General features: G+C 39.6%; 1 protein-coding gene across 5 annotated transcripts in view; it reads left to right on the top strand.

The window, feature by feature from the left end:
* The window catches only part of BTBD8 (BTB domain containing 8), a 95312-nt gene that overhangs the window by 49169 nt on the left and 26382 nt on the right, over positions 1-19761 (top strand). For 4 of the 5 annotated variants that reach the window (XM_055402372.2, XM_055402373.2, XM_055402374.2 and 1 more), the window contains 4 exons: positions 6981-7061; positions 8397-8493; positions 13606-13694; positions 14157-14259. In XM_055402372.2, coding sequence (XP_055258347.2) covers positions 6981-7061; positions 8397-8493; positions 13606-13694; positions 14157-14259 — 370 coding nt within the window. Of the gene's footprint in view, positions 1-3600; positions 5101-6980; positions 7062-8396; positions 8494-13605; positions 13695-14156; positions 14260-19761 lie in introns of those variants that run through there. The other variant, XM_088835485.1, reaches the window with a different exon arrangement.

Genomic DNA, 19761 nt, shown 5'->3' on the forward strand with positions numbered 1-19761 from the left:
AGTCCCTCCAATGAACACCCAGGATTGATCTCCTTTAGAATGGACTGGTTGGATCTCCTTACAGTATAAGGGACTCTCAAGTGTCTTCTCCAACACCACAGTTCAAAAGCATCAATTCTTCAGCGATCAGCTTTCTTCACAGTCCAATTCTCACATCCATACATGACCACAGGAAAAACCATAGCCTTGACTAGACAGATCTTGGTTGGCAAAGTAATGTCTCTGCTTTTTAATATACTATCAAGGTTGGTCATAACTTTCCTTCCAAGGAGCAAGCGTCTTTTAATTTCATGGCTGCAATCAGCATCTGCAGTGACTTTGGAGCCCAAAAAAATAAAGTCTGACACTGTTTCCACTGTTTTTGCATCTGTTTCCCAAGAAGTGATGGGACCAGATGCCATGATCTTCCTTTTCTGAATGTTGAGCTTCAAGCCAACCTTTTCACTCTCCTCTTTCACTTTCATCAAGAGGCTTTTGAGTTCCTCTTCACTTTCCGCCATAAGGGTAGTGTCATCTGCATATCTGAGGTTATTGATATTTCTCCAAGCAATCTTGATTCCAGCTGGTGCTTCTTCCAGCCCAGCGTTCCTCATGATGTACTCTGCATATAAGTTAAATAAGCAAGGTGACAATATACAACCTTGACGTACACCTTTTCCTATTTGGAACCAGTCTGTTGTTCCATGTCCAGTTCTAAGTGTTGCTTCCTGACCTGCATACAGGTTTCTCAAGAGGCAGGTCAGGTGGTCTGGGATTCCCATCTCTTTCAGAATATTCCACAGTTTATTGTGATCGACACAGTCAAAGGCTTTGGCATAGTCAATGAAGCAGAAATAGATGTTTTTCTGAAACTCTCTTGCTTTCTCCATGATCCAGCGGATGTTGGCAATTTGGTCTCTGGTGCCTCTGCCTTTTCTAAAACCTGCTTGAACATCTGGGAGTTCACGGTTTACATACTGCTGAAGCCTGGCTTGGAGAATTTTGAGCATGACTTTACTAGCGTGTGAGATGAGTGCAATTGTGCGGTAGTTTGAGCATTCTTTGGCATTGCCTTTCTTTGGGATTGGAATGAAGACTGACCTTTTCCAGTCCTGTGGCCACTGCTGAGTTTTCCAAATCTGCTGGCATATTGAGTGGAGCACTTTCACAGCATCATCTTTCAAGACTTGAAATAGCTCAACTGGAATTCCATCACCTCCACTAGCTTTGTTTGTAGTTATGCTTTCTAAGGCCCACTTGACTTCACATTCCAAGATGTCTGGCTCTAGGTCAGTGATCACGTTATCGTGACTATCTTGGTCATGAAGATCTTTTTTGTACAGTTCTTCTGTGTATTCCTGCCACCTCTTCTTAATATCTTCTGCTTCTGTTAGGTCCATACCATTTCTGTCCTTTATCGAGCCCATCTTTGCATGAGATGTTCCCTTGGAATCTCTAATTTTCTTGAAGAGGTCTCTTGTTTTTCCTATTCTGTTGTTTTCCTCTATTTCTTTGCATTGATCACTGAGGAAGTCTTTCTTGTCTCTCCTTGCTATTCTTTGGAACTCTGCATTCAGATGCTTATATCTTTCCTTTTCTCCTTTGCTTTTCGCCTCTCTTCTTTTCGCAGCTATCTGTAAGGCCTCCTCAGACAGCCATTTTGCTCTTTTGCATTTCTTTTCCATGGGAATGATCTTGGTCCCTGTCTCCTGTACAACGTCACGAACCTCCGCCCAGAGTTCATCAGGCACTCTATCAATCAGATCTAGTCCCTTAAATCTATTTCTCACTTCCACTATATAATCATAAGGGATTTGATTGAGGTCATATCTGAATGGTCTAGTGGTTTTCCCTACTTTCTTCAATTTAAGTCTGAATTTCGCAATAAGGAGTTCATGATCTGAACCATAGTCAGCTCCTGGTCTTGTTTTGCTAACTGTATACAGCTTCTCCATCTTTGGCTGCAAAGAATATAATCAATCTGATTTCGGTGTGGACCATCTGGTGATGTCCATGTGTAGAGTCTTCTCTTGTGTTGTTGGAAGAGGGTGTTTGCTATGACCAGTGCATTCTCTTGACAAAACTCTATTAGCCTTTGCCCTGCTTCATTCCGTGCTCCAAGGCAAATTTGCCTGTTACTCCAGGTGTTTCTTGACTTCCTACTTTTGCATTCCAGTCCCCTATAATGAAAAGGACATCTTTTTTGGCTGTTAGTTCTACAAGGTCTTGTAGGTCTTCATAGGACCGATTAACTTCGGCTTCTTCAGCATTACTGATTGGGGCATAGGCCTGGATTACTGTTATATTGAATGGTTTGCTTTGGAAATGAACAGAAATCATTCTGTCGTTTTTAAGATTGCATCTAAGTACTGCATTTCGGACTCTTTTGTTTACCATGATGGCTACTCCATTTCTTCTAAGGGATTCCTGCCCACAGTAGTAGATATAATGGTCATCCGAGTTAAATTCACCCTTTCCAGTCCATTTTAATACACTGATTCCTAGAATGTCGACGTTCACTCTTGCCATCTCCTGTTTGACCACTTCCAATTTGCCTTGATTCATGGACCTAACATTCCAGGTTTCTATGCAATATTGCTCTTTACAGCACTGGACCTTGCTTCTATCACTGGTCACATCCACAACTGGGTATTGGTTTTGCTTTTGCTCCATCCCTTTATTCCTTCTAGAGTTAGTTCTCCACTGAGCTCCAGTAGCATACTGGGTACCTACCGACCTGGGGAATTCCTCATTCAGTATCCTATCATTTTGCCCTTTGTTACTGTTCATGGGGTTCTCAAGGCAAGTATACTGAAGTGACTTGCCATTCCCTTCTCCAGTGGACCACATTTGGATGTGGTCCATGTGAACAGATCGGCTAGTTTCCTGTGATTATGATTTCAGTTTGTCTGCCCTCTGATGCCCCCTCGCAATACCTACCGTAAATATATATTAAGTAAATTAAAAAATATTTATGTTTTCAACTCAATATTTGGGAGATGCTTGTAACTACCATAATAAGTCATTCATTAAATATTCATTAAATATTTATTGAGCATATATTATTTAAGGCCATAGAATCAAAGTAAACACCTTTCAGAGTCCTACCCTGTGGAACTCCCTTTCTTTTCTTCTTGCCTTTCTCCTTGTCTCTCTTAAGCAGACATTAGATACTGTGCTTAACAAACTGTGAATGTCTTATCAGCACTGTCCCCAGCCTGCTTCCATGCAGAGCTCCAGTATTATGCAGGGAAAGGAAATTTTGATCCTGGGGATATTGAATCAATGCTGACATTGTGCTTCTACTAGAGATGCAAGGGTAAATAAGACACAAATCCTGCCTGCACAGAATTCAGTTTAGAAGGAGAAACAAATATGTAAACAAAGATATTATAAGTCAATTTGATAAATGTGATAATGGAAGTGTGTGTGTGGGGGGGGTGTATTATACTGCTTAAGAGCCCAGGCATTGTAGTATGGATTTAAATTCCAAATTCCAGTGCAGTCCGCCTGGATTTAAATTCCAGTGCATCACGAGCCATTTGACATTGGGCAATTTATTTTTTTCCCAGCACCCACCTCCATGGGCAAGTTACTTAATTTCAGTTTTTTCATTTATGAGACTAATAATAATAACCTCCCATTGAGTTGTTATGATTAAATGAGCTAATTGCATTGAAAATGCTTATTAGCTCAGTGACTAAATCATAATAAATGCTCAATAAATGTTAGTTATTATTTATGTTTAACATTCAGTGATTTCCTTTTTTTCCCCCTTGGGAGTGTTAAGGAAACAATCAGAGGTAAAGAGCCACATGTCTTGTGTCTAAAAGATGAAATAAATAGGGAGAGAATTTTAAGCAGAGTGAACAGTATGTGATAAGGATCAGATGTATTAGGAACTGTAAGTCGTTTAGGTATAGGAAATGGTAGTTTGCTTATGCTGGAACATCTGCTAGAGAGAGAACCAGAGATCGTATAATAAAGAACATTCTATGCCAAGCTAAGGAATTTGGGTTTTGTTTCCTAGGTCCTATGGAGAATTGCTAAAGGGTTTTAAAAGTCAGGGACTATATCAGATTTACATTTGAGCAAAGTCACTCTGATTGCCATACGTGAAATGGGATGCGAGGAGGTAATTTCAGGCAAGAAGCCCACGTGAGAGTACTATGATTAAGTATAGGACAGATGAAAGAAACTGAGAGGCTGAACCGGGGCAGTAAAAGGGGAAATATATAGCAAATGGGCTTCCCTGGTGGCTCAGTGGTAAAGAATCTGCCTGCAATGCAGGAGCCACAAGAGTCATGGGTTCCAACCCTGGGTCAGGAAGATCCCCTGGAGAAGGGCATGGCAATCCACTCCAGTATTCTTGCCAGATAGCACCAGTATTGACTTAGCACCAGTATTCTTGCCTGGGAAATCCAATGGACAGAGTACAGACTATGGATCACAAGAGTCAGACACAACTTAGTGACTAAACAATGACAGCAACAGACAGCAGAGGCTGAATTCAAAAACATTTGAAGGTATAAAATGATAGGATATAATGAGAGAGAGGATTAAGATGAACCTCCAGCTCTGACTTAGGCATCCAGATTATTCTTCAGTCTTCTTTTTGTTATTCCTGTTTTGTTCATAGCACTGTTACAAGATTCCTTGCATCTTGTCCCACCTTCTATTCCTCTGTACCAAGAAGAGTGAATTCTCTAGTAACCACTGGGTATTGGTCAGGACGAACTCTGACCTGAGAGTTAATTTGATGATGAGAGGTAATTTGATTTCTTTGGAAAGAGGTGATGGGAAGAAGGGTATCTGCTATCCATCTTTCCTATCTGTTGGAGTTCTGAGGGGGGACCAATAAATAGTATACCTTCTTCCTGCTCACAATAAGACGAAAGAATCAGCAGGTGAAATTAGAAAACATTTCCTTAATTTTTGATAAGGCAGTAAAATGTGCTTTTACGCAAAAGCCAAAGTTGATTTGCTTGCTATGTCTACTCTAAAACAGCCCACTTGAGAGAAAGTCTGAATCTGGATAGCAGTACGCTTCTCCCCCACCACCTCTTACCGCTGGTTCAGCAGCAAAAAAAGGAGAAATCAGTTTACCTCTCATCTAGAAAGGTGAGTGCCAAAAATTGATGCTTTTGAACCGTGGTGTTGGAGAAGATTCTTGACAGTCCCTTGGACTGCAAGGAGATCAAACCAGTCAATCCTAAAAGAAATCAATCCTGAATATTCATTGGAAGGACTGATGCTGAAGCTTTGATACTTTGGCCACCTGATGAGAAGAGCCAACTCATTAGAAAAGATCCTGATGCTGGGAAAGACTGAAGGCAGGAGGAGAAAGGGATGATGGAGAAGATGGTTGGATGGCATCATCGACTCAATGGACATGAGTTTGAGCAAGCTCTGGGAAACAGTGAAAGACAGGGAAGCCTGGCATGCTTCAAGCCAAGGGTTGTAAAGAGTTGAACACTACTGAGCCATTGAACAATAAGTCCCTCTTGATCAACAACCAGTGGTTGTTGTCCACCAACCAGATAATTAACCTTCCTTAATACAGAGGAATAGGGGAGCAGGGGAGGGCCAAGATGCAAGAAATCCTGTAACAGTGCTATGAACAAAATATAAGAGTAATAGAAGACTGAATCAGGGGTGCTGGGAGACGAAGTCATGAATTGAGAGTCTGAGATCTAGTAGTCAATGGAACATAAAGATTATCAGTTCAGACTACTTCTTTAAGTCATGTCTTTTAAATCTGTAAAATGAGGATGTTGGCAGAGCCTGAGCCGCTGGATAAGTATTACAAATTAAGAAATATGTATGGCATAGCAAGAATCTTTCTACTGAATGAAGTAGTTGTCTATCCTAGGCTTTAAGCAAAATGAGAGGCCATTTTTCAAAGATGCTGAGGAGAATTTCTTAATGAGCCAGAGGTTGAACTATGACCTCTAAAGTCCTTTCTAACTTTGTCTATCATGGAAGATGCCCAACAAAGAAGTAATTATTTTATTATATACTAATCACCCTTATGGCAGAAAGTGAAGAGGAACTAAAAAGCCTCTTGATGAAAGTAAAAGAGGAGAGTGAAAACGTTGGCTTGAAGCTCAACATTCAGAAAACTAAGATCATGGCATCTGGTCCCATCAGTTCATGGCAAATAGATGGGGATACAGTGTCAGACTTTATTTTTCTGGGCTGCAAAATCACTGCATATGCTGATTGCAGCCATGAAATTAAAAGACGCTTGCTCCTTGGAAGAAAAGTTATGACCAACCTAGATAGCATATTAACAAGCAGAGACATTACTTTGCCAACAAAGGTCCGTCTAGTCAAGGCTATGGTTTTTCCAGTGGTCATGTATGGATGTGAGAGTTGGACTGTGAAGAAAGCTGAGTGCCGAAGAATTGATGCTTTTGAACTGTGGTTTTGGAGAAGACTCTTGAGAGTCCCTTGGACTGCAAGGAGATCCAACCAGTCCATCCTAAAGGAGATCAATCCTGGTTGTTCATTGGAAGGACTGATGTTGAAGCTGAAACTCCAATACTTTGGCCACCTGATGCAAAGAGTTGACTCATTGGAAAAGACCCTGATGCTGGGAGGGATTGGGGGCAGGAGGAGAAGGGGACGACAGAGGATGAGATGGCTGGATGGCATCACCGACTCGATGCATATGAGTTTGGGTGAACTCCGGGAGTTGGTGACGGACAGGGAGGCCTGGCATGCTGCAATTCATTGGGGTCGCAAAGAGTCAGACGTGACTAAGCAACTGAACTGAATAACATTGTACAATATATAAAAACCCATAGCTGCAGTTATAACTTCATTTTTAAATTAATGGCATACCTCATAGATGTTATTTGAAAATTGTATTCTTCAGATAAAAATGAGATTAGAACTTTATCTTGACTGAAAATTTATGGGAAAATAGAATGTATCATTGATATCAGTTAAACCTTAATTATTTCTGGATTTGAGTTTAGTTTTCTTTTATTTTTCAGTATAAACCATGTAGAAATGAATGTTATGTTGCACTTTATATACGGAGAAACTTTGGACTTTCCAGTCAAAGCTAATGTTGGGTAGGTATTATTTTTTAATGATTTTAAATATAAAAATATTGACATGTTGTGGCTTCTGCTTTATTGAACTATGTTTAAAAGTGTCAGTGAAGTAGAAGTTTCACTTTTATTATTTATTTTGCTGTATGTTGTACATATTTTGGCAATATCTAAAAACAGTAAGTCACCTTATTTAGAAGAAAAGATGATCTAGCAATTCACAGTAATAAGATTAAGAAAAGTCTTTATTAGACTTAAATAGAAGGAAATGGCCGCCCATTCCAATATTCTTGCCTGGAGAATCCCATGGACAGAGGAGCCTAGTGGGCTACAGTCCATGGGGTCCCAAAGAGTCTAACACGACTAAGTGACTAATTGCTGCTATGTTTGAAAAACTTAATATTTGGAAAATAAGTGACAGATTTTTGTAAAGTTAATTCAACTTTAGTCAAATTTGGAATTTGATAAATTTTTTTGCTACTTTATTTTTAAATTTTAGGATGTCAAAAGAAAAAAACCCTAAAAGTAATTTGAGAATATAGGCATCCTAAAGATCAACAATGGTATGGTTCTTTAGTACTCTATGGCGACATGCCATCTAAGCTGCCGAGATCCTACTCGAGAGTGAAATCTTTCTTGCTCTTCTAATTTTCGGGAAGTTCTCTCCTTTTATTGCTATTCTAACATCACACAAATGAAGGCTGCTCTTTTAATTTTAAATATTTATTAGTTCCTTTAGTTATAAACTGAATGAATATGATTTGAGAGTGAAAGTATCATGAATCACAGGGATTAAGTACTGAAGTTTTGCCCCTGGAAACCCATATGAAATTTTATCATAGAATTGAGACTTGTAGGTTTCCTAAGTACCTAGCGTATGTGTGGATACTTAGAAATCCTTGCCATTTGAAAGAAGCAACAGAAACCCTCTGAGCCATTGGATGCCACCTTTAATCTCATGGTACTCTGTAGGCATTTTCAATATGATAAACCTCAATTAGTTGCCCTCCCCCTAAATTTTTATTTCTTGTAAAGAGTTGTAACTTTTATAGTCTTTGAAGCAGTTTCCTGGGCCTTTTTGTATATATCACTGAGAATACGAGGGGAAGTTGTAAAACATCTCCAAATTTACTTTGTGTTATTCTCCACAAATCCAATCAAGTTACAGTGCTTTCAACTTTTGACCTATGTGCTTTTTATAATCTGTAAAGCGTACTATGTAGAGCAGAAAGTTAAAATTAAAATAGTTAAGATTATTATTTTCTCTAAACAAACTGTTTATCATTAAGAAACTATTATGTATTATGCCTTGATATTTAAATTGAAGAATTAACAGTGCATCTATTTTTATTTTAGTCAGATACTCAATATGGCTGATATGTATGGCCTAGAAGGATTAAAAGAAGTAGCAATCTATATTTTAAGAAGAGATTACTGTAATTTCTTTCAGAAGGTAATTATTGAGTCTCAGAAATCTTTTACCTAGTACCTAGAGTAATCTATTATTACCTCCTAGATTCTTAACTCTGTTAGTATTGTCGTTTTAACTAATGGTAACTGTACTGAGAAATAACTCTTAGGATGTGCTTGTAGAAAACAGAAATCAATTCAGATCATTTTAAATAAGATAAAACTGAGGTGGGGGTTTACTGAAAGGATATGGCAATATCCTATATAATTCAAAAGTGGAGTACACAATTGGGACTCTCAGTTAGTTAGGGTTTGGAACTGAGAGAAAGGAAGCTGGAAACTAGGGTTACTTTCTCCATTTATCAAAGGGCACCACAGTGCTTCATGAGCTTTTTCCCCTGAAAGAAAACTCCTCCTTCCTACCACTTCTCTTTATAGCATGTACTTGGAGTGGGATATAGTTCTCTTCTACTTCTCTGGGTGCTATATGAATACTGACTTTTTAATTTTAGTTTATGCAAACTTAAATTTTTTATCTAAAGAAAGGTATTGTACTATTTATTTCAAAGCCATTTGTACATTGTTTTAATTTTCTTTTATTTTTTATTTTCTTATTTATGCTTTTCTTTGTAAACAATGGTCATGTATTATGTTTATAATCATCGAAAAACAAGTATTAAAAAGATTGTTTACATAAATAGTCCCCTCTTATTGGATACTTGAATCAACAATATGCATTGCAATGAGGTAATTTTAATAATTTTAAGCATATTTAAATTTAGATTTTTATGTTGGGTATGACTTTTCCTATTTCTTTATAAGTTATATCTGAGATATTACCCCATGGGTTGAAACAGAGGCATGAACTGGGTCCACCACCGCTACCAACCCTTCCTGTTTTACTGAGAAACAGTTAAACTCCTCAGGTACCTTTATCAAGCCTTTAATCAGTTACCGTTCATTCCAGCTTTTATAAGGAAGGGAACTAGAAGAAGGGGCACAGTCTGTGGTATCCTCAGCACTGTAGAAAGTAAAGAATCCTAGTAAGAAGACTTTTCCTTCTTTTTCATCTTTTTTCCTCATCTTCCCTGCCAAGTGAAAGTTAGCAGGGAGATCCAAGACTATCCCAAATAAACATTAAAGATAGGGATATTTGCAATGAGGATATAGTGTCCTCTCAGCCCTGAGATGGGTATCTATCATGGACATATGTATAACCAGACCACTCTGGAACTTCTATCAAAGAAGAAAATACTAAGAGATTTCTTGGAAAAGCCTAGAGTATGTCTCAGGAACCAGTGAGAATATACTTGAATATGGAGATTTCTAAAAGGAGGAGGAGGCTTGCTGGAGAAGCCAGTACTCCCCTGGTGACTAGAGACAGTAGTTATTGTCATAGACAGAAAAAAAAAGAAAAGTCCATTCCATACCCCAAGTATACATGGTATGCAAGGAAAGAAAAAGACCTTAGTGGTTCAGTGAAGATTAGAAGAGGCTGATACAGGGTCAGATAACACCGTGTCCCATGTAGGGAGGCATTGAGCATCGTGAATCCTAGAAGAACCTTTGTCCACTGAGAGGCTGGGGAGAACTTCGGTCTGTCACTTAGTGAGCCACCACATTAGCAAAGGCCACCAACATCTGGATTAGAGCATTCAAGGACATCTTCCTATTACCCTGCTGACCACTGGTTAGTTACTTAAAGTGACCGTACCCATCCACAGCCCTATTCCAAAGGAGTTAGACCCACAAAATGGAAGAGCAAGGGATCACTCTGCATTCCAGATCTCCCCAACTAAAAGTGTAGTCAGTGATGGGGAACAAAATATTTAAATTAAGTGTGAGATAGGTGTTAAAATAGTACCATACTGATTTTAAATACCAAAAGTAACCGGAAGGTACTGGAATGTGCCTATAATCATTAAAGGGTGGGAAAAAGGTGAATTTGACACAGCTTGGTTGATAGCACTAACTGGGGATAAAAACTTTTATGTTAGTATTTGCTTTAAGCTGAGATTCCTCAATAAACCAGTTACATGAAACATTTTAAGACTAATCTCTATTATGGATTGTCTTTGGACTATTGCTTCTACTTTTTAGTATGTTCAAGAGTATACATAGGTTATGTGCAGCTTCCTATATGTTACTTACCAACCAATATAATATTGTAAAATAATTTGCCTCCAATAAAAAATAAATTAATTTTTAAAAAAATTAAAAAAAACAAAATTCCACTTAATTTTAAAAAATACAACGTATTTGTTTCCATTAAAAGAACAGAAGGTGAAATTCTTTTGAATTATCAATATGGTGTTTTGTTGAAAACTTTTTTATTCTATTTTAATATAGTCTATATTACTGTGTTAGCCTGGTAGGCTACAGTCCACGGGGTCGCATAGAGTCGGACACAACTGAGCAACGGAACGGAACAGATATTTAAGAGCAAACTTTTTATTGATCTGATCTGGAAATTGTTTGCTTTACTACCTTGACAATATATATTTTAATAAATACATTTTTGAATATACAATTTTTAACTCCTAGATCTCAATTATGCAGTTTCTTGGCAGTGACTTAAGTATAGTAAATCTATAATAGCTCATCCCACAATAATATATGCTGGGGTATAATGTGGTGGTGAACTGGCCCCAGAACTCTTGGCAAGCTAGCTTCAGTCATTTCATTAACGTCATAGTCTTGCCTTTATTTAAGTAAATTTTAGAACCTCATTTATATGATTATAGTGGGTTTTACATTACATGCTTTTTGCCACTGATTTAAAAATATATTTCAGGTTATGATTTAAATAGATGTCTTCCCAAATTTTATAAACAGGTTATGAAAACAACTAAAAGATCTGTCATCCTATTACAAAAACACTTAGGAAATCAGCATTTCCATATAAGTAAAATTCTTAGAAAGCTAAAGTTATCCCTTTAAGCCAGGGATCAGTAAACTTTTACTATAAAAGGCTAGATAATTAGTATTCTAGGGTTTATGGACCATACAGCTTCCATCACAGCTACTCAGCTTTCTGTTGTAGACCAAAAGTAGATATGGACCATATGTAAATGGAACAGCATCGCAGTGTTCCAATAAAACTTTATTCACAAAAAGAGTGATGGACTAATTTTGGTGCACAAGCTGGTTTGCCAGCCATTGCATTTAAGCAGTAAATTATTTTGTAGTTTAATATTTTTATGGAATTTTATGGAAATCCAACATCTGTTGGATCATAGAAAAAGCAAGAGAGTTCCAGAAAAACATCTACGTCTGCTTTATTGACTACACCAAAGCTTTTGTTTGTGCGGATCATAACAAACTGTGGAAACTTTTTCAAGAGATGGGAATATCAGACCACCAAACCTGCCTCCTGAGAAAGCTGTACACAGGTAAAGAAGCAATAGTTAGAACTGGACATGAAACAACAGACTGGTTCCAAATTAGAGTACGTCATGGCTGTATATTGTCACCCTGCTTATTTAACTTATATGCAGAGTACATCCGGAGAAGGCAATGGCAAGCCACTCCAGTACTCTTGCCTGGAAAATCCCATGGATGGAGGAGCCTGGTGGGCTGCAGTCCATGGGGTCGCTAAGGGTCGGACACGACTGAGCGACTTCACTTTCACTTTTCACTTTCACACATTGGAGAAGGAAATGGCAACCCACTCCAGTGTTCTTGCCTGGAGAATCCCACGGACAGGGGAGCCTAGTGGGCTTCTGTCTATGGGGTCACACAGAGTCGGACACGACTGAAGTGACTTAGCAGCAGCAGCAGCAGCAGTAGCAGCAGCAGCAGAGTACATCATGAGGAACACTGGGCTGGAAGAAGCACAAGCTGGAGTCAAGATTGCTGGGAGAAATATTAATAACCTCAGATATGCAGATGACACCACCCTTAGGGCAGAAAGCAAAGAGGAACTGAGGAGCCTCTTGATGAAAGTGAAAGAGGAGAGTGAAAAAATTGGCTTAAAACTCAACATTCAAAATACCAAGGTACTTCATGGCAAATAGATGGGGAAACAATGGAAACAGTGACAGACTTTATTTTTGGGGGCTCCAAAATCACTGCAGATGGTGACTGCAGCCATGAAATTAAAAGACACTTGCTCCTTGGAAGAAAAGCTATGACCAACCTAGACAGCATATTAAAAAGCAGAGACATAACTTTGCCACAGAGGTCCATCTAATCAAAGCTATGGATTTTCTCACATCATGCATGGATGTGAGATTTGGACTATAAGGAAAGTTGAGCACCAAAGAATTGATGGTTTTGAACTGTGGTGTTGGAGAAGACTCTTGAGAGTCTCTTGGACTGCAAGGAGATCCAATCAGTCCATCTTAAAGGAAATCAGTCCTGAATATTCATTGGAAGGACTGATGTTCTTGAAGCTGAGACTCTAATACTTTGGCCACCTAATGCAAAGAACTGACTCATTGGAAAAGACCCTGATGCTGGGAAGGATTGAAGGCTGAGGAGAAGGGTATGACAAAGAATGAGATGGTTGGATGCCATCACCAACTCAATGGAGTTGTATTTGAGCAAGCTCCAGGAATTGGTGATGGACAGGGAAACCCTACGTGCTGTAGTCCATGGGGTCACAAAGAGTTGGGCACGATTGAGCGACTGAACTGAACTAAACTGACTGACTGAGGTTTAACACCAAGAGCAGTGAGTTTTTCAATACTTGTGTCTACATTTTATTTATTTGTTGTTTTAGTTCATTACTTCTGTATATGTACTTTTTAAAATATGTTCATATAATCATGATAAATTCTGTCATTTTGCCTGAGGTCAGTGTAGGATCTCCCATTGCACATGTACTTATATTTCTACTTTAGGAAGCAGATTAGACCCTATGGTTGTGTTGCAGTGTGATGTGCTAGGAATTATCATACCACATTTAGTCTAGAAAATATTTATGCTAAAAGAAATCAGAATAAAAACTGTGCATTCTGGCAGCTAAAAGAACTCAAATACTATAAAAACTAGAGGTTATCAGTGATACTTGGTTTTAAAAGAATAAATACTTTTGTATTACATATATTTATTCTGTAGTTTAGGTATATAAATCAGATCATTTTTATGAACCAAATACTTTTAGCCTTATAAGTTGAGAAAGAGTAAATGTAGTGTTTTCTGTCAATTTTAGCCTGTTTCCAGAAGGTTGGCATCTATATTAGAATGCCTGATTATTGCTCATTCAGTTGGAGTGGAAAGTCTTTTTGCTGACTGCATGAAGTAAGTGATCTGAAATAGTACTGATACTATTGATTTAGGGATTTTTGTTCTTCCATTCTAAGTTTCTGGGAAACTTTAGACTTAGCCTATTTTTTTAAGCACAATGTAAATAGCTTAATGCTCTACTAGTTACAACAATTGAGAAGAAGTATTGACTTAGATATTACTCAAGATGCTTGGGATCGACTTTTTTAGCTGAACCACGGTTACTTACATTAAAATCCATGCACATAACCCAAAGTGGGTTTAAAATATGTGTTTACACATATTTTAAATATGTGTAAACACATATTTTAAAAGGAAACATACTTAAGTCCATTACAGCACTCACAAAATTAACTGTTAGGGTTAGTTAAAACATACATATTTAAAATTTATATCATTGAAAACCAAAATGTTATTGAATATTATAATGAAAAATATTTTCATTTCTTTAACTTGAGATTCTTTGATTTTCAATAGGTGGATTGTAAAGCACTTTGCAAGGTTTTGGTCTGAGAGAAGCTTTGCAAATGTACCTCCTGAGATTCAGAAAAGTTGTTTTAATATGTTGATTCATTCTTTAGTAAGTATAACCTGAATACTTTGTGTTTGTCATCAAAAAGTTTACTCAATTTTATATAAGTACTTTCTCAGTGTTTTAAATACAAAAGTAAAATTGTGTTACAAAAGCAAGATGAAAGAACCAATTCCAGATAACCCAGAACCAATTCGCAGAACCTGTCTTTAAGACTCTTCCTCCATACCAAATGGAGAATTCAATCAGAGAAGCATAATCACTGGAAAGTATATATTTTTGATGAACAAAAGGGGCAGGGGGCATTGGCTCAATAATATGGACCTCCACTTACTAATGTGGTTTAGGGTACAACACTGAAACAGTGGCACCATTCTCCAAGAGGTGGCAAATTAATTACATTGGATCACTTTCCTTCATCATGGAAAAGGCAGTGCCTTGTTCTTAGTGTAATGGACATTTTCTCTGGATATGGGTTTGCTTTCCTTACTCACATTGTTTCTAGTAAAACTGCCGTCCATGGACTTATTGCCTTTTCACCACTGTACTATTCTATACAGCATCATTTCTGACTTAAAACCTCACTTCATAGCAAATGAAGTACAGCAGTGTGCCCGTGTTTACTAGTTTCACCTGTCCTACCATCGCCCTGTCTCCCTGAAGCAGCTGGCTTGAGAAAATGGAGGAATGGCCTTTTGAAGACTTGGTTACAGTACAGCTAGGTGGCAGAGCCTTGTAGGATTGGGGCAGTGTCCTCCAGGAGGTTGTATATGCTCTAAATCAGTTTTTGATTTATTGTGCTATTTCTTGACATAACTAGGATTCACAAGTCCAGAAGTCAAGGTGTGGAAGTGAAAGTGGCTTCACATATAATTATTCCTAGTGATCCACTGTCAAAATTTTTGCTTCCCGTCTCTGAAACTTTAGGATCTGCTGGTCTAGAGGTCTTAGTTCCAAAGAGATGAATGCTTCTACCTGAGGACACACATGATACCATTGAAGTGGAAGTTGAGACTGCCTCCTTATGGCCCTTTTGTAAATCAACAGATAGAGAAGAGGAATTATTGTTAGATTGAGCCTATAAGGGAAGAATTGGGTTGATGCTATATAATGTGGGTAAGGAAGAGTACATCTGGAATGCAGTACTCCCCTGTCCTGTGATTAAATCAATTAAAAACCCCAATTTAAATAGCACTTCAGGAATAAAAGTTTGGGCCACCTAACCAGATAAAAGAGCTATAAATAGCATAGGTACTTGAGGGCAAAGGAAACATGGAATGGTTGTGAGAAAAGGTAATTATAAATACTAGGTATGACCATCGTGATTATCTTCATCGGCAAGAATACACAGAAGAACTGTACAAAAAAGATCTTCATGATTAAGATAATCACGATGGCGTGATCACTCACCTGGAGCCAGACATATTGGAATGTGAAGTCAAGTGGGCCTTAGAAAGCATAACTACAAACAAAGCTAGTGGAGGTGTTGAAATTCCAATTGAGCTATGTCAAATCCTGAAAGATGATGCTGTGAAAGTGCTCCACTCAATATGCCAGCAAATTTGGAAAACTCAGCAGTGGCCACAGGACTGGAAAAAGTCAGTCTTCATTCCAATCCCAAAGAAAGGGAATGCCGAAGAATGCTCAAACTACCGCACAGTTGCACTCATCTCACACGCTAGTAAAGTCATGCTCAAAATTCTCCAAGCCAGGCTTCAGCAATATGTGAACCGTGAACTTTCAGGTGTTCAAGCAGGTTTTAGAAAAGGCAGAGGCACCAGAGATCAAATAGCCAACATCCGCTGGATCATGGAGAAAGCAAGAGAGTTCCAGAGAACCATCTATTTCTGCTTCATCGACTATGCCAAAGCCTTTGACTGTGTGGATCACAATAAACTGTGGAACATTCTGAAAGACATGGGAATACCCAGACCACCTGACTTGCCTCTTGAGAAACCTGTATGCAGGTCAAGGAAGCAACAGTTAGAACTGATCATGGAACAACAGACTGGTTCCAGATAGGAAAAGGAGTTCATCAAGGTTGTATATTGTCACCCTGCTTATTTAACTTATATGCAGAGTACATCATGAGGAACGCTGGGCTGGAGGAAGCAAGATTGCCGGGAGAAATATCAATAACCTCAGATATGCAGATGACACCACCCTTATGTCAGAAAGTGAAGACAAACTAAAAAGCCTCTTGATGAAAGTGAAAGAGGAGAGTGAAAAGGTTGGCTTGAAGCTCAACATTCAGAAAAGGAAGATCATGGCATCTGGTCCCATCACTTCTTGGGAAAGAGATGCAAAAACAGTGGAAACAGTGTCAGACTTTATTTTTTTGGGCTCCAAAATCACTGCGGATGCTGATTGCAGCCAGGAAATTAAAAGACGCTTACTCCTTGGAAGGAAAGTTATGACCAACCTAGATAGCGTATTAAAAAGCAGAGACATTACTTTGCCAACCAAGGTCCGTCTAGTCAAGGCTATGGTTTTTCCCGTGGTCATGTATGGATGTGAGAGTTGCACTGTGAAGAAAGCTGATCACCAAAGAATTGATGCTTCTGAACTGTGGTGCTGGAGAAGACTCTTGAGAGTCCCTTGGACTGCAAGGAGATCCAACCAGTCCATTCTAGAGGAGATCAGTCCTGGGTGTTCATTGGAAGGACTGATGCTAAAGCTGAAACTGCAATACTTTGGCCACCTCATGCGATGAGTTGACTCACTGGAAAAGACTCTGATGCTGGGAGGGATTGGGGGCGGGAGGAGAAGGGGACGACAGAGAATGAGATGGCTGGATGGCATCACTGACTCTGTGGACATGAGTTTGAGTGAACTCCGGGAGTTGGTGATGGACAGGGAGGCCTGGCGTGCTGTGATTCATGGGGTCGCAAAGAGTCAGACACGACTGAGCAACTGAACTGAACTGAACTGAGGTATGACCACGTGACCAGGTTCAGAAATGAGCATTGTAGTAGTTGTGATATAAACATATTCATTCCCCCCTGCTTCTGGCTTCTGTTTTGGCTGTTCTGGGTCTTCATTGCTACATGTGGGCTTTCTCTAGTTGTGGTGAGTGGGGCTGCTCTTTAGTTGTGGTGCATGGGCTTCTTATTGCAATGGCTTCTCTTGTTGCAGAGCACAGACTCTAAGTTCTTGGGCTCAGTGGTTGCTACTCATTGGCTCCAGAGCACAGGTGCAATAGTTGTGGCACACAGGCTTAATTGCTGCAAGACATGTGGAATCTTCCCAGACCAGGGATTGAATTCGTGTCCCCTATATTGGCAAGAGGATTTTTAACCACCAGGGAAATCCTCATTTCCCCTTTTTATATGAATGTTTTTGTATATATTAACCAAGTGTTTTTGTTTTCTCCCACTGTCTCATTCCCCTATCATTTAATATATGACATGTTCAGTTCAGTTCAGTCACTCAGTCGTGTCCGACTCTTTGTGACCCCATGAATCACAGCACGCCAGGCCTCCCTGTCCATCACCAACTCACAGAGTTCACTCAAACTCTCGTCTGTCGAGTCGGTGATGCCATCCAGCCATCTCATTCTCTGTCATCCCCTTCTCCTCCCACCCCCAATCCTTCCCAGCATCAGAGTCTTTTCCAGTGAGTCAACTCGTTGCATGAGGTGGCCAAAGCATTGGAGTTTAATAGTTAATTTTATATATCTTGGTATCTCAGGGTACCAAGGGGGAGTTTGGATCAGTTTGAAGAACTTGAACATCACCCAAAGACAAAACAAGAGACTTTGCATCGTATTTTAGGGAAAGGGTTAGCGTATTTGTTGTATAGTTGTATTTGTCAGACTTTAGCACGACTTTCTGTTTTCATTTAGGAGTTAACTATGATTTAAAGAAATTGTATGGGTGCCTAGTTAACAAGGGATGGACTGTGGTGTCTCTGCAGTATGTCAGCTTGGTTAGGATGAACTGTGCTTCCCAGAATTTCCTTCTTTGCACTGCTTCACTTTGCTCCCTATCCTCTTTGCTTTCTCTTACCCCTGGGCCAGGGACATATTTAGCTCTGTGATGAAGGGTCCTAGCATCTCCTGAAGGACACTCATTGGATCCTGGTTGGAGGCAGTGAGACCTGAAATAAGCCCATCCATGTGGGTTATACCTTGTGCTCTTGGGTGTCAGCTTGTCCTTACCCCTCCATCATCCCTTCTCAACTGCTTTCCCTGTGGACTTCACACTACATCATCATATACAAAGATTGCTCAGCTAGCTCCCATAATAGCATACGGTCAAATCCCTTTAATAATACTTTATATATGTAAATATATATATATACCTCCTAGTGGTTCTGTTTCTCTGTTGAACCATGAACAGTACGTCATACTGGGTTACATAGAAGATGATGTCAAATCTAACTAGGGAAATAAGTTTAGGCCATCAGCTGGTGAGATACCACTGTAAAAAAATAAATCTAAATCTGTTTTTATGATGATAAAGGACTTTATAGTTTTGTTACTTACTGTTTTGCATTATTAGGTATAATTGTTCTGTAGTTTGTGGGTCTTCTTCTCAGAGGCTCTATGGTGGGGTTAATGGCAACCTCCTCCAAGAGGGCTTTTGCCACATGCTGTATGATCCAGGTCTGCTGCACCCAGAGCACCTGCAGCAGGGCACTGCTGACCCGTGCTGCCACAGAAGACATTCAGACACTCAGAGGGAGGTCTGGCTCAGTCTCTGTGGGATCTCTGGGTCCTGGTATGCACAAGGTTTTGTCTGAGCTCTCCGAGCGTCTCTGGTGGGTATGGGGTTTGATTCTAAATGCGATTTCACCCCTCCTACCATCTTACTCGGAGAAGGCAATGGCAAGCCACTCCAGTACTCTTGCCTAGAAAATCCCATGGACGGAGGAGCCTGGTAGGCTGCAGTCCGTGGGGTCGCTAAGGGTCGGACACGACTGAGCGACTTCACTTTCCCTTTTCACTTTCACACATTGGAGAAGGAAATGGCAACCCACTCCAGTGTTCTTGCCTGGAGAATCCCAGGGATGGGGGAGCCTGGTGGGCTGCCGTCTATGGGGTCACACAGAGCCGGACACGACTGAAGTGACTTAGCAGCAGTAGCAGCAGCACCATCTTACTGGGGCTTCTACTTTGCCCCTGGACGCACAGTATCTTCTTTTGGTGGGATCCAGCATTCTCCTGTCAATGATTGTTTAGCAGCGAGGTGTAATTTTGGAGTTCTCGCAGAAGATGAGCACGTGTCCTCCTACTCTGCCATGTTGTTTTTTAAAAAATAAGAACGATTTTTGAGCTATTTCAAATCCTAAAAGATGATGCTGTCAAAGTGCTGCACTCAATATGCCAGCAAATTTGGAAACTCAGCAGTGGCCACAGGACTGGAAAAGGTCAGTTTTCATTCCAGTCCCAAAGAAAGGCAATGACAAAGAATGCTCAAACTACCACACAATTGCACTCATCTCACTAGGCTACAGTCCATGGGGTCACTAAGGGGGACACAACTGAGCGACTTCACTTTCACTTTTCACTTTCATGCATTGGAGAAGGCAATGGCAACCCACTCCAGT

Source organism: Moschus berezovskii, chromosome 4 (genome assembly GCF_049115385.1).
Source record: "Moschus berezovskii isolate FMDL1 chromosome 4, NW_MosBer_1.0, whole genome shotgun sequence".
Classification (NCBI taxonomy): domain Eukaryota; kingdom Metazoa; phylum Chordata; class Mammalia; order Artiodactyla; family Moschidae; genus Moschus; species Moschus berezovskii.